Raw genomic sequence first — 13,470 nt, forward strand, 5'->3', positions numbered from 1 at the left:
ATTTTCAGAACAAAGTATTGTGGCACTTGCCCTTAATCCAGCTTTTGGGAAGCAGAGGCAGGCAAGGCGACAGAAAAATTCTGTCTTGAAAATCCAAAAATTAAAAAAAAAAATGTAGGTAAATATTCTGCTATAACGGAGACTGCCTTACTTGCTTTGCTTTCGACCTACTGATATCTGAATTTTTTTTTCTTGACTTTGGAAAAGTAAACACTTTTCTTTTCTTGTCTTTTCTTTTGATGTAGGTCAAAGTGGAGATGGCAGAACCCATCTTAATGACAAGTATGGCTACTGATTGGCTCAGAGTCCCAAAGGAAGACCATGTGGACCGCAGGATGTTTGGGAGGAAACATCAAGTCATGGCCAGGAATCAGATGACCGTTTGTAAAATCTGGTGACTGGCTCTTTCTTCTGTATCCCTGGTTTCCTATAACTCCCTGCCCATTGGATTCTCCTCAATTTCCGTGTTTATATTTAAGTGTTTGTGTATATATGTAAAAAAAGAGCCATGTACACTAGAATCAGTAAAGAGGCATGACCCATTATGAACTGAGGTGATGATCATTCCCTTAGTGTTGATTAAGGTTATAGGCGCTGATATAACAGGGCCTGTGCTGGACCCTGCTGCCACTCAGGGTGAGTCCTGTAGTGAAAGTGGGCTATCCTTAGGTCTCAGTGCTGCCTGTAGTGAAAGTGGGCTATCCTTAGGTCTCAGTGCTGCCTGTAGTGAAAGTGGGCTATCCTTAGGTCTCAGTGCTGCCTGTAGTGAAAGTGGGCTATCCTTAGGTCTCAGTGCTGCCTGTAGTGAAAGTGGGCTATCCTTAGGTCTCAGTGCTGCCTGTAGTGAAAGTGGGCTATCCTTAGGTCTCAGTGCTGCCTGTAGTGAAAGTGGGCTATCCTTAGGTCTCAGTGCTGCCTGCCAATGCTGTAGATGCACAGCACAGCTCTCTGCTCAAGGGCAGGAGGAGGGAGTTTATTCTCATCAAATGTAAGTGACCAAAGATAACTTGTTCTGGTTCTGCAGCATTCTAACCTTTCACGGTCACAGAGTTCTAATACAGCAGCCAGTCAGCCTGGTAGTGTTCAATGTGGGAACTTACAGTAATACTTCTGTTGGCTGACCGCTGCAGTTTATGCATGCAAAGGCTAAATGCTTTTTTAGCACCGTGATCTAACCAACCAAGCCAGCTGGCCAATCCAATGTTGTTTTATATCTGTTTCACAGTGCTAGTAAGGCCCATTCTAGAGACCTGATAAAGATGAGTCAGAGCGGGCAGGAAGGCAATCTCAGAGAGGGCAATAGTTGAAAAGCCCTGACCATATTAATATTGTTAGCCATCATGATTGGGGGTCTTACTTCTCTCCTTCTTTACCATCTATATGTAATATTTACACAAATGTGATAGGAATATTTTATCTACAATTAAAATAGGAGCATAGGATGATCTAAAGAAGCAAAGTTAAATTGGGCATAATGGCACAAGGCATTAATACCAGCCCTTGGGAGGCAGAGCCAAGCAGATCTGTGAGTTGGAAGCCAGCCTGGTCCACATAGTTAGTTCGTTCCAAGATAGCCAGAAGGAGGAGGTGGAGGGAGGAGGAAGAACAGAGGTGAATGTTGCAGATGAGGGAAACGGGCATTTTAACCCCTCTCTCCTATTCTTCAGCTAGGCTGGATATGATTTCATTTCTAGTTCATGTGCTTTTATTTGTTTGTTTGTTTGTTTGTTTGTTTTGTTTTTTGGTTTTTTGAGACAGGATTTCTCTGTATAGCCTTGGCTGTCCTGGAACTTGCTCTGTAGATCAGGCTGACCTCTAACTCAGAGATCTGCCTGCTTCTGCCTCCTGAGTGCTGGGATTGAAAGTGGACCACCATGTCCTGCTGAAATTTTATTTTAATGTTTGTATTTGAAATAATTTATTCTTGATTTTTTTTTAAATCCAGCTTTTCTTTTTGATTCTACAAGTTTCCACTTGTAGGAACTGTTGGTCTTTAATGTATAAGGTATTATAACGCACCTTTGTGACTAGTAATGCTAGTCACAAAGCATTACTAGTTTGGTATTACACAGTATTTTAGTTTGAGGAAGTAAATGGACAATTACATTACAAAAGGAATATGATAACAATACAGTATCAGTTACTCCTATAAATAGAAGTTTGAATATTTGATAGATTTGGTTAGATCCTATTCTTTGGAAAATCTAGCCACATTTACGGGTGGGTAGTCATCAGGACTAGTTATGCTGAGAAAAGAAATCTGGGTAGAACTATAACAGACTGTTTTTTTGTTTTGTTTTGTTTTATTTTTTTGTTTTTTGAGACAGGGTTTCATTCAGTTCCTGGCTGGGCTGGAACTTCCAATGTAGATGAGATTTGTTGGAGATTGGTTCTCATGCTTGCAACCAGGAATCTGCTGAAGGTCCTTGTCCCTAATTGGTTTTTGATCGGTCAATAAAGATGCCAGCAACCAATGGCTGAGCATGGGGCAGGACACTTAGAGTTGCGCAGGTAGGACGCAGAGAGGAATGGAGAAAGATCGCCATGACTCAGGGTAGAGGGATGGGACATAGGAGCAGCAGGAAATAAAGCCAACCAGCCATGTGAGATTTACCCATGGGCCTGGGGTAAGCAGGGGAAGGTTTAAGAATGCCCAGCCTTTGAGGTAGCCAAGGCATTTTAAAAATAAGCTAATGTGTGTGTGTCTTTCATTTGTGGATCCAGATAGCTCCTGGGCAGGTTATCCCCCTCGGGGTACAAAGCACAAAGTGGTGTGGTGTAGCAAAAACACACTGCAACAAGGCTGGCCTCAAATCACAGAAATCTGCCTGCCTTGCCTCTTTTTTTTTTTTTTAAAGATTTATTTAGTTTCTATGAGTACACTGTTGCTGTCTTCAGACACACCAGAAGAGGGCATTAGATCCCCATTACAGATGGTTGTGAGCCACCATGTGGTTGCTGGGAATTGAACTCAGGACCTCCAGTAGAGCAGTCAGTGCTCTTAACCACTGAGCCATCTCTCCAGCCCCTGCCTTGCCTCTTAAAGACAGGATTGGGATTGTTTTAAGGAGAAGATTGGGATTAAAAGTGTATACCAACATGTCCACCCCACTTTAAATTTCTGTGGCACAAGAGATGCTCAGGAAACCTTTTATGTCACTTGGTTTTAGCTCCTAGTTATTTAGGTATTTTCTGTCTGGGAGTTCAGTGTAAAAAAATTGCTTATATGGTACTTTGTTTTATAGGATGCCCAGCAGTTGCTTTATGAAGAAATAATTAATGCTTTCTAAAAGGGTTTGATCCTAGATTAAGAGACCTATGAAGACTCTTTGGGTAAAGAAACTGAAAGCTTTAGTTAATTTTGAAACAAATTTTTCTAGTGTCATTTGTATATTTAACTATCAGTCCAGATAATTAAAGATTATAGATTCAAAGAAAATGCATAGGCCCAATTTTACAAATGGAGTTAATATTTGACCATGAAATGAGTTCTATAGTTACCATGTAATTCATCAGGAATGACCCAAGTGCAAGGTCTGCAAAGGAAACCATTGTCTTCTACAACAGATAAGTTTTCTTTTTAATCCAAGAAAACTCTCAAAAACAGACTGGGGAGAGCTGTGGGGAGAAGGGATGGAGGATTGGGTCAAAAACCTGCTGCTGCTGCTGCTGCTGCTCCTCCTCCTCTTCTTCCTCTTCCTCCCCCTCTTCCTCCTCCTCTTCCTCCTTTTTCTTTTCTTTTTTTCCTTTGAGATTGGATGTTGTAAGGAGATGAGAGGGTGGTGAGTGATCTGTAAACACCTCTCATGGTCTAGATCACTTGGGGTTCAGCAGGGCAGAGATGGCAGAATCTAGGAAAAAAAATCACTTTAGTTCTAGAAATGCCAATTACTGTAGTTTGGGGAAATTATTACCATTTAACTAAAATGAGGGAGCTTTACAAAATAGCATGGCCATGGCTAATAAATGGAATTAATTCTTTCTAATATAAATTTTCCAAAAGGCAGTGGTGGCCCATGTCTTTGATCCCAGCACTTGGGAGGCAGAGGCAGGCAGATCTCTGAGTTTGAGGCCAGCCTGGTCTACAGAGTGAGTTCCAGGACAACCAGAGCTACACAGAGAAATCCAGTCTTGAAAAAATAAAACAGAAACAAAAAGAAAGAAAGAAAAGAAATTTTCCTACTGCATAGGCTGGCTACCTGACTTAACTCACTGGGGGAAACACACAGACTTAAAGATGAAATGTATGCCATTCTGTTGGAGGCATTTGGATGCCGTCTAAAGTTTCAGTTGGGTTAAGCATCGTCTTTGTTCTCTAAGCCTGTCCCCCTTTAAAGGCAAGGTCTCACTGTGTATCCCTGCTGTCTGGACTTCAGACTCACTCACCTGCATCCCCTGAGTGCTGGAAGTGATGTAGTTTAAGGGACGTTGTCACACCCACCTGAGCTTGGTTTTGGTCTTGTTTGTTTGTTGGTTGGTTGGTTTTTCGAGATAGGGTTTTTCTGTATAGCCCTGGCTGTCCTGGAACTTACTCTGTAGACTGGGCTGGCCTTGAACTCAGAAATCTGCCTGCCTCTGCCTCCCGAGTGCTGGGATTACAGGCGTGCGCCACCACGCCCGGCTTGTTTTGTTTTCACTTGAAGGAGTAAGTTGGGTTTTACTCTTACATCCGAGTATCATTTAGTTTTGACCTAAGGAAGTTCATCAGTCATAGAAACAAGCGTTATCTTTTACAAACCCAATGGCCTGAAAGATCTTTTGCAACATACTTTTTGGTTTTGGCCTTATCTTTCTGTTTCTATTTTAGAATAAGCCTTCCCTTCAGGAATAAAAATCTGTATTTTTTCTCTAAAAATCCTTTCTTAAAAACATTTTTCCTTTAATTAAAATAAAACAACAACAACAAAACTTGTATACCTTCCTCATATTTAGTTCATCATTTTTCTTACAAATGTTCTCAACTTAGGTCATTTCCTTAACAAGAATAACTATTTTAATGAAAACCCAGAAAGCTGTATGTATACAGGGGAAAAAAGGACATGGTGCTGTAAATGGCATCTAACAGTAATGACGGGCAAGAATGTGCTAATCCTCCTGATGATGTTTTTTGTTTTCTTTTACCAACAAATTAAAATAAGTTCTCAGGTTTGTTTGACTGTTATGAACTAAGTTTATAATACGTGAGCTTTATAAATTGGTTTGAATCAAACCATTGCATGAGGCATGGGAGGGGAATCAATAAGAGGAGGGATAAGAAAAGTTAAACTACTCCAAATTAATCTTTAGTTCGCAACCTCTAAAAAATTTTTTTTAAAGCAAAACCTATCACTAGGTGTTGAAGGTGTGCGCATCTGAGATAAACACTATTGCTGAGCTGTTCTCACCAGCCCAGAAGTTCTCATGAATTTCCTCTTTAATACCTTTAAAAAGTTTTGATAGCATTTTTAATTGAAAATTTTATAATTTCTTTTGTTGAATACTTGTAAATTCCAGTTAAAATTGGCTGCCCGTTCATAATCTTTTTGTTCTGTCACCTGGGACTTCTAGTTTAATAAGGAGAAGAATAGGCAATTTAGGTATGTCAAAAGTTACTTTGCCCTCACCCTCTTTGATCAAATACTTGCAAATTAAATTACCATAACTATCAAACATAAAGGCAGCTGGAAGCCGGGCGTAGTGGCTCACGCCTTTAATCCCAGCACTCGGGAGGCAGAGGCAGGCAGATTTCTCAGTTCGAGGCCAGCCCGGTCTACAAAGTGAGTTCCAGGACAGCCAGGACTATACAGAGAAACCCTGTCTCGAAAAACAAACAACAACAACAAAAAATAAAGCCAGCTGGAGGGGCAAATGATGTTTCCTTCAAACACTCTGCATCTATTTCTCTACTTACTAGTTTCTCCCATGCAAGTTGCAGCCAACTTTCTAGCTTGGTGGAATTTGCTGCTTATGAGAGTAGCTCCTTTGGTTCATTGTGTCATGTGTGAGGGGGCTCAGGACACCAGATGGTCACTCCTTCTGTGAGTCTTCTGAACTGAGCCAACAAGGTTTCTTACAAACCATGGTGAGGGTATTGTGTCTTGCCCCTCTGAGGGTGTTGTGCACCATGGGGAGTTCCCCTGCCACCTGCATCCTGTTGGGCTGGAGGGAACAAATGTCTTTGTCTTCCTAGTCTTTAGCATCCAGCAGTCATAGACGTGTAAAGTGAAAGGGGCTAGGTTGTAAAAAACAGGAGAGGATACAGAAAAACAAAACAAGTAATGGCAGGGGCAGAGAATGCTAATAAGTATTCTCAAAACTAGTTGGTGCTCCATCCAAATGTTGTGAAATGAAAGAGTATACAACAACCAATTCAGAATGAACCAATATACTTTCCACTGAAATCAGAGCCCAGTAAGAGCTCACCAGTGTCTACCTGATAAGGCAGCCCAGACAGTTGGACACACAGAACCCTTGCAGATAGACAGCATGGACCTTACCACCTTCGCCAGTGATAAAGTATCCTGGCAGATCAGCCTAAGGAAGGGTTTCAGTTTGCTTACGGCTGGGGAACATCTGTACCCTGAAGGGAGTCAAAAAGCAGCAGGAGTTTGAGGCATAGTTGCATCGCCTCTGCCATTAGGAAGTGGGTAGTGTGAATGTCTGTGCTCAGCTAGCTTTCTTCTGTTTTAAACTACCCGTTTATTGGTTATGTGTGTGGTGTGGATGTGAAGGTCAGGAGACGCTGGTCCTCAGGCTCAGCAGCAAGCATATTTACACAGTCTCACCAGTCCTTGCTCTCCTTATACAGTCTAGGACACAAGTCTAGGAAATGGTGCCACCTATTATTAGTGTGCCTTCCCACACAGTCAACATAACCCTCACAGTATGTCTAAAGGCTTGTCTCCTAAGGGAATCTAGATCCTATGCAGTTGACAGTTAACACTTAGGTGTGGCGTGGCTGCACTGTGCCTGTTGACCGCATGCATGGGGAGGCAGAGACAGATGGATCCCTGAAGCTTACTAGGCAGCCAACCCAGCTGAGCCAGTGAGCTTCAGGGAGATGGCTTGTTCCAAGAAAAGGGCAGGCAAGATGGCTCAGTGTGTAACAGCACTCCCCACTAGGCTTGACAGCCCAGGTTCAATCCCAGGGACCCACATGGTAGGAGAACTGGCTTCCATGTGTGTGTCATGGCATGTCCATATGTCTCCATCCCAGCAGGCACATCTCCATTATCATAAGCACAGGCCTTGTAATGCATTCTAAAGGAAAGAGCAGCCTTCCCTAATCCAGAGGCTTGCTGTGTGTGCCTGGAAACCACAAGCAAAGCGAACACTGTGGTGATGGAGGGCTCGCCAGGGTCCCTCTGACTTTGCAGAGTGGTAATGACAACTCCAGTCATTATCTTCTGCTTCTGAAGGGTCCTGAGAGTGAGTAAGTGTCGGTACACAGTAGGATTCCCCTAAACTGGGAACAATATAAAAATGTATGTCTCTCCTGCTGAGGTATTCTGAGAGACCATGAGATGTACATGAAGATGCCTTGAAAACCATAATTTGAAAGAAAAAAAAAAAGGAGTCTATGTGAGATGAAAACACACTTTCCTTAATTGAAGAAAATTGTAGCCCAGAGCTCTGGTACTAACCAGTACCCCCCCCCCAGCTGTCTCTCTAGTTGCATATATAGCAGAGGATGGCCTAGTCGGCCATCGGAGGAAGGAGAGGCCCTTGGTCTTGCAAAGATTATATGCCCCAGTACAGGGGAATGCCAGGGCCAGGAAGTGGGAGTGGGTAGGTTGGGGAGCAGGGTGGGGAAGCTATAGGGGGCTTTGGGGATAGCATTTGAAATGTAAATGAAGAAAATATCTAATAAAAAAAGAAAATTGCTAAATTTGATGACTCTAAATACAAAAAAAAGAGAAAATCATAATTTGTACATAGTTGCTAGGGTGATTTTATGTCCTGTATCCCCCCCTCCATCCTTTTTTTGGGGGGGAGCTTCCCTCCCACGGTCACACCTTTCCCCACCCCCTCCCACCTCCATCCAAGGAGTGAAGTGATTTTCCTAGTGTATTCAGTCTTGACCCCCGGATGGCAGGGTCTGGGTTACTGTATCTGGTTTTTTAGGAATCTCCATGTTCCAGCTGGGTTGACTTCTCTGGTCAGACTGGAGTTGCTTAGAAGCAAATGGACTTCCTACATAGTATTCTTTTGGGGGCTGCCCTTGCTGAGAATCCCTTCCCTTACAGCCAGTCCCTAAAATACATATTCCCTTTTTAAGAAGCGTGCAGTTTGTCTCTTCTGTGTGAGTTTATGGTGCATGTGCAGGTGCCTACAGCGGACGTCCAGGAGAGGATGTTGCAGCCCGTGGGGTTGGTTGCTGGAGGACGCTGTGAGTTATGGCCGCTGGGAACAGATTCCTATCCTCTAGAAGAGCAGTAAGGGCTCTTGACTGCTAAGAGTTCCACACTCCCACCACCACCACCACATATGTCTAAATTTTGTTTACTTGAGCATAGTGGCTTTGTGTGACTTTAGGGCAGTAGCATCTAATAGCAGAAATGACAGGGCAGTGCAGTGGACAGGCATCAGCAAAGCTTTGGGAAGGAAAAAGCAGAGTAAAGTATTAGCACGAGGTATGTGTCCTCTTCTTGAGACCAAAACTCTTTGAGATCAGAGACTTCTTACCATACAAAGTACCTAGCACATTCCATCAGTGGTTTTTGACTGCTTGCCATAAACATTCTTCCTAGAATTGTTCCAAAACAAATAGGAATTGGAATGAAGCTTAGCCCCTTGAAGTCTAAGCCCTTACTACATCCCTAGAACTGGAAGGGTTAGCCGTCTTTGGAAATCCAACACATTTCTGAACTAACTTTGAAGCCCTTAGCTGTAACCTGAAATCTGTTTTACCATTGAAAAGCTGCCGCCGCCACCCACCACATAGCATGTGACAGGGACCAGCAGCTGTAGATGGCTTCCTGAAAAAATGGAAGCCAGAGGGAAGCCTGCCAGCTCTGTGGCAGTCAGAAGCAGGGATCTTCCTGGAGGAAGAGGGGGGCGTGTTGGGGCTGAATCCCATACAGGATTTGATCCAACCAGATGCTGAGCTTCTGGGAAATGACATAAGGCCCGTTGACCTTTGGTGAGTGGGTCACGCTATCAAACCAGAATGGTCTTCCTTTGTGACTAACCATTCTTTGATCCTGAGACTTGTCTCTTTAAGTTTTCACAATGTCTCTGTTCTCTAGCAGACCTCGCCATGCCTTGGATTAAGGGGTTTGCCACACCATGCTTCATGGTGGATCTGAGACCTCTATTCCATGGGAGGCCAGCTTTCTCCTCCATAGCACTTGGCATCGGGAGAAGAGTTAGCCAGCTTGGCATGTGAAGGGAAATGGCTCCTTCCTGAGGGCAGCTTCTTCATCCCTCTCATCTGGTTCAGATTGTTCAAGTAAAGCTTTAAACCACACTGCCCTCACGCCAGGCCTCTTCCCAGGTTTCCCCTGTCTGCTAGCTGGCTCTGCTGCCATCGGATACACCCTTACACGGAGTGCCTGGCTCTGAAGCCTGAAGGTTCCCCAGGATCAAATCCCTGCAATACGCTTAGGCTTTCTGTACTTTTTTGGTCATCATGAGTCCTGGCGTGCTTTTATCATGCCCTTTATACCACCTGATTAGGTATGCTGATAATCTAAATCTCCAACTTTGAGGCCAGCCTGGTAACTTCAAAGCCAGCCAGGGCTACATAGTAAACCCTCTCTCAATAACAGACACCCCCCCAAATCCTCTTCTTTTGAAGTAGGCTGTTTTCTTAGAGCTCTATTAAGCAAACATGGTGTGATTTGGGCATGTGCAGGGGACCCTGGGTAGCCATGGTTAACAAGGAGTGACTGTACCTAGAGGTGTATATATTAGAAAATTGTGATTGGTAAAATTGTTTTTATTTTCTTCGAAGTGTCATTTTAAAAATAGTGTCCCTTTAAAACAGTCTTCAGTTCACAGAGAAGTTGAACAGCCAGCCTGTAGTCCAGTTTCCTCTGTCCCTGTCTTCACACATGTGGCCTCTCTGTTGTCAGCATTCCCCACTACAGTAGCTTCGCCCCCTCCCATGGAGGAGCACCGGCTTCAAGATGCTGACTTTAATTGGGGTAGAAGTCTTCTGCTGGCCCTGGACAGTGCTGATTTGGAAGCTTGGCTTTGCTTTCCTTGGTCAGGTTGGCTTTTGTCCCTCAGATCCCTTCCGAAGCCCATGCAGCAATGTTAGGGAGCAACCACACGAGGGCAGTAGAGAACCACGACTATTCAGCTAACTTGCAAAGTCTGAGGAAAAGGCTCCAAGTCAGAAAAAAAGGATCAAAGAGAGCCAGTCTTCTGAAGGAAGTTGAGGGAAGCAAGTTGTTTCAGCGCAGCAGTGTCTTTCCAAACCTGACACCTGAAGCAGCGCGCTAGCCCGGGGACTTAGCCAAGGTCCAACAGCTGTGCCCCAAATCCCTCTCCAACCAGAGGCTGCTCCCCAAATCTCTTTCCAACCCATCGTTTCTGCCCTTGTTTTCTCCTTGAGAGTCATTCGCCAGTCACAGGGAGAACAGTCAGTGGGAGATTTGGGCCATCCCATAGTGCTCTTACAACTTTATGGTTTACAGAGGATTCTCACACCTCTCCTTCCCCAGATCTGTCCTCTGTCGTACTTGAGTGGCAAAAAGGGCATGGCTGTCATTGATGTTGAAGGAAACAGATTGGAAACTAGTGACTTTTGAAGACACACCTAGTTTGCCTCGCTAAACCAGAAACCCTGTTTTGGGCAAGCTGACTGGCCATTGAGCTCTCTAGATCTGTTCGTTCCTGCCCCAATTCCCCGCCCCTCCCAATGCTGGAAATACAGGCACATGGAGCTGTGTCCATCTAGGGGTTCAAACCTGGGTCCTCATGCTTATCGAGCAAGCCCTCTTCCATGCTGAGCCATTCCCATCCCCTGCTCCCAAAGTTAACTTTCAGTGTGGGTCCAGTTAAGAGCAGGGCTGGAAACTATAGCTTGCTCAGGTGGTGACAGCCAGGTGCCAGCCAGGTGCACACAAAGCCCTGGGAACATTGTAGCACACACCTAATCGCAGTACCCAGGACATAGATACAGGAGGATTCTTGGTTAATAGGGAGTCTGTGGCCAGCCTAGTATATGTGAGACCGTGGCTCAAAACTGTTGTTGGTAGACAGCAAGGCAAAGAGTAGGAAGTTTAAGGTTCCCAAAGTCAAGTTTTAAGAAACTCTGGTAAAGCAGGAAGATGTAACAAAACTATTGACAAAATAATTGCAAGCCTGAGTCTGCCTAAGCAACGGAACGCTGAACTGTTCACCTTCTCCTCCGCCTCTGTAGAGTGGGGTATGGAATTCCTCCCCGCCTTAAGTCACATTAGAATGGTGCGAAAGTGTGTTGAGGCTTCGAAGGAATTGGTTGTGCTAGTGTCTGTCTATCCAGGCCCTACCTTCTCTTTGCCGAGAAACCCAATTACTAAGTACAGTTGAGCTTACTGCCCACACATTCTGAAGTGGGGAGGACAGAAGGCCTGGAGAATCCCTGCAATCATTCTGGGAACAAGTCCTAGCGCATGTCACTGTTTGCTCTGTCATCCCAATTCAATGACCTCATATGAGGAAGGGCGGAGCCGAGGGAGCTGTCCTCCAGATACCTAAAGAGGCTCCTGACATACTGTTTTCATTGGCAGGGAGCAGGCCCAGGGTTGGTGTTTGAAGTCTGAGCTAATCTTGGAAAAGAAGAACAGTACCTCCCACAGCTGGCCAGGCTTCTGGGGGAGCTGTCCCAAGCTGCCCCAGAGAGTGCTGGTGTGGGCACTGGAGTCCAGGACACACTGCCATGGCCCCATGTTCTCATCAGCCACCGCACTCCCTGAGTGAGGACATGCCATCATTGAGGCATCCAGGGCCTGGGGCTGGGACAGCTCCTAAATTGATTGTTATGGGATTACTGGCCTGGATTGGCAGAGGGTGCAGTAATCTCGGGAGCTGGAGAGCGTCACTGACCTCAAGCATCTATCCTTGAGGTTGCCTCCTGTGGACCTGGTCTTTTAGGGAAACAAGTCAGGCATGTGTCAAAAGGCCGGGTAGGACCTCTCAGTGTCCCTTCACCACAAGGACTCCTCTTATCCATCCTTTGAATACTTAACAATGTGTTCAGTTGGTTGAGATGCATGGCTGTGATTTTTAGTTGTTTTTTTTTTTTTTTTTAAAGACAGTCTTGCTATGTAGCTCAGGCTAGCCTTGAACCCTCAGTTTTCCTCCTTCAGTCTGGAGTGCTAGGATTACAGTTAAACCTGCTTAAACTAAGGTTTGAATAAAGGATTTTTTTTTGGTCCCCAAATTGAACGTATCAATCTTTAATTTCTAGTCTTTTGGTGATAAAATACCCTCATAGCTACAAATAATCATTTCAGATCAACTGAGATACCTAACATCACTATGCTGGGTTAATATCCTAGTCAGAAAAAAAGAAACTTGACATTTTTAACTGTCCTGTTAATCCTGGTTGGACTTTGAAAAGAAATATTTTTAATAGCCGGCCAACTACAAGGAAGACAGTTGGATTTAGAGGTGACAGCTGGACTTTGAAGGATAAAGCCAGAATTCATAAGCAGAGAGGAAGAGAAAGCTGCTACAGAGAGAGTGGGATGCCCAGGTCGCATTCCGACATCTGCATCCCGAGACTGACCAGTTAGATGGGGCTGTGGCTTGAATGCAGTGGTTTAGAGCCAGGCTCTGGAGTGGAACTAACGAGGGTGGAGATGAGAACCGGAAATCTTACGGTTGAATGTCCCAATCTTTCCACATCATAGTCTGGAGAAATAGAGGCAGGAAATCCCATGGCAGCCCCTTTGGTTCCCATGGGCAAGAGAGGGAAAGAATATATTGAAGGATAAACCAAAAACTGCCCAGAGCCAGCCAGAAACCTGTCTCCCACCCTGGCAGCCCCACCCTTTAGCTCCAAGAGAAATCATTTATTTTGTATGATTTTTAAAAATTGGCTCATCTCATAAATGTTCCAGAGTTGGAACAGGCTGTGCCATGGCTGAAATAAACCTGCTGAACAAATAAACAAGGCAGGCTGTGGGGTTGGGGAAAGCACAAAACAAGGCCCCATTGGGCCCGAGGGGCTCTGCAAGGCTGCCCAGAATCTAGGCTCTGTCTCTTTTCTTAGTGTAGGATCCAACATCACATATCTAGATCACATGGCCCATTTAGTCTCAGATCTATTTGCTTTTTAGTGTAAGATGCCTTCTCGGCCATCTTGGTCTCCTAGACACTGACCCCTCCTCCAGAGTGCAGGCCAGCTGGGAGTAGACTGCTCCTCAGCCGAGCTAGGTTGACAGGGCTTGTGATGAGGGACTGGTACAAACAGCTCCATCCCCTAACTAAGGGATGTCTGTCCTCTCCTCTTCGATGAGGGTTCTAGCTTGTCTCCTTGTGGTTAATTGGTAAATG

The 13,470-nt window shown here is 44.7% G+C and overlaps 1 protein-coding gene across 6 annotated transcripts in view; it reads left to right on the plus strand.

Moving 5' to 3' along the window:
• The window catches only part of Slc4a1ap (solute carrier family 4 (anion exchanger), member 1, adaptor protein), a 34,975-nt gene extending 26,713 nt beyond the window's left edge, over positions 1-8,262 (plus strand). For 4 of the 6 annotated variants that reach the window (NM_001347328.1, NM_001359154.1, NM_009206.2 and 1 more), the window contains one exon: positions 246-545. In NM_001347328.1, the coding sequence (NP_001334257.1) occupies positions 246-295 (50 nt within the window). In that variant the 3' untranslated portion in view covers positions 296-545. Of the gene's footprint in view, positions 1-245 lie in introns of all 6 variants that reach the window. The other 2 variants (XM_006503810.3, XM_017320752.2) reach the window with 1 other exon arrangement.
• The last annotated feature ends 5,208 nt before the right edge of the window (positions 8,263-13,470 follow it).

Source organism: Mus musculus, chromosome 5 (assembly GCF_000001635.26).
Source record: "Mus musculus strain C57BL/6J chromosome 5, GRCm38.p6 C57BL/6J".
In the NCBI taxonomy this organism is placed as follows: domain Eukaryota; kingdom Metazoa; phylum Chordata; class Mammalia; order Rodentia; family Muridae; genus Mus; species Mus musculus.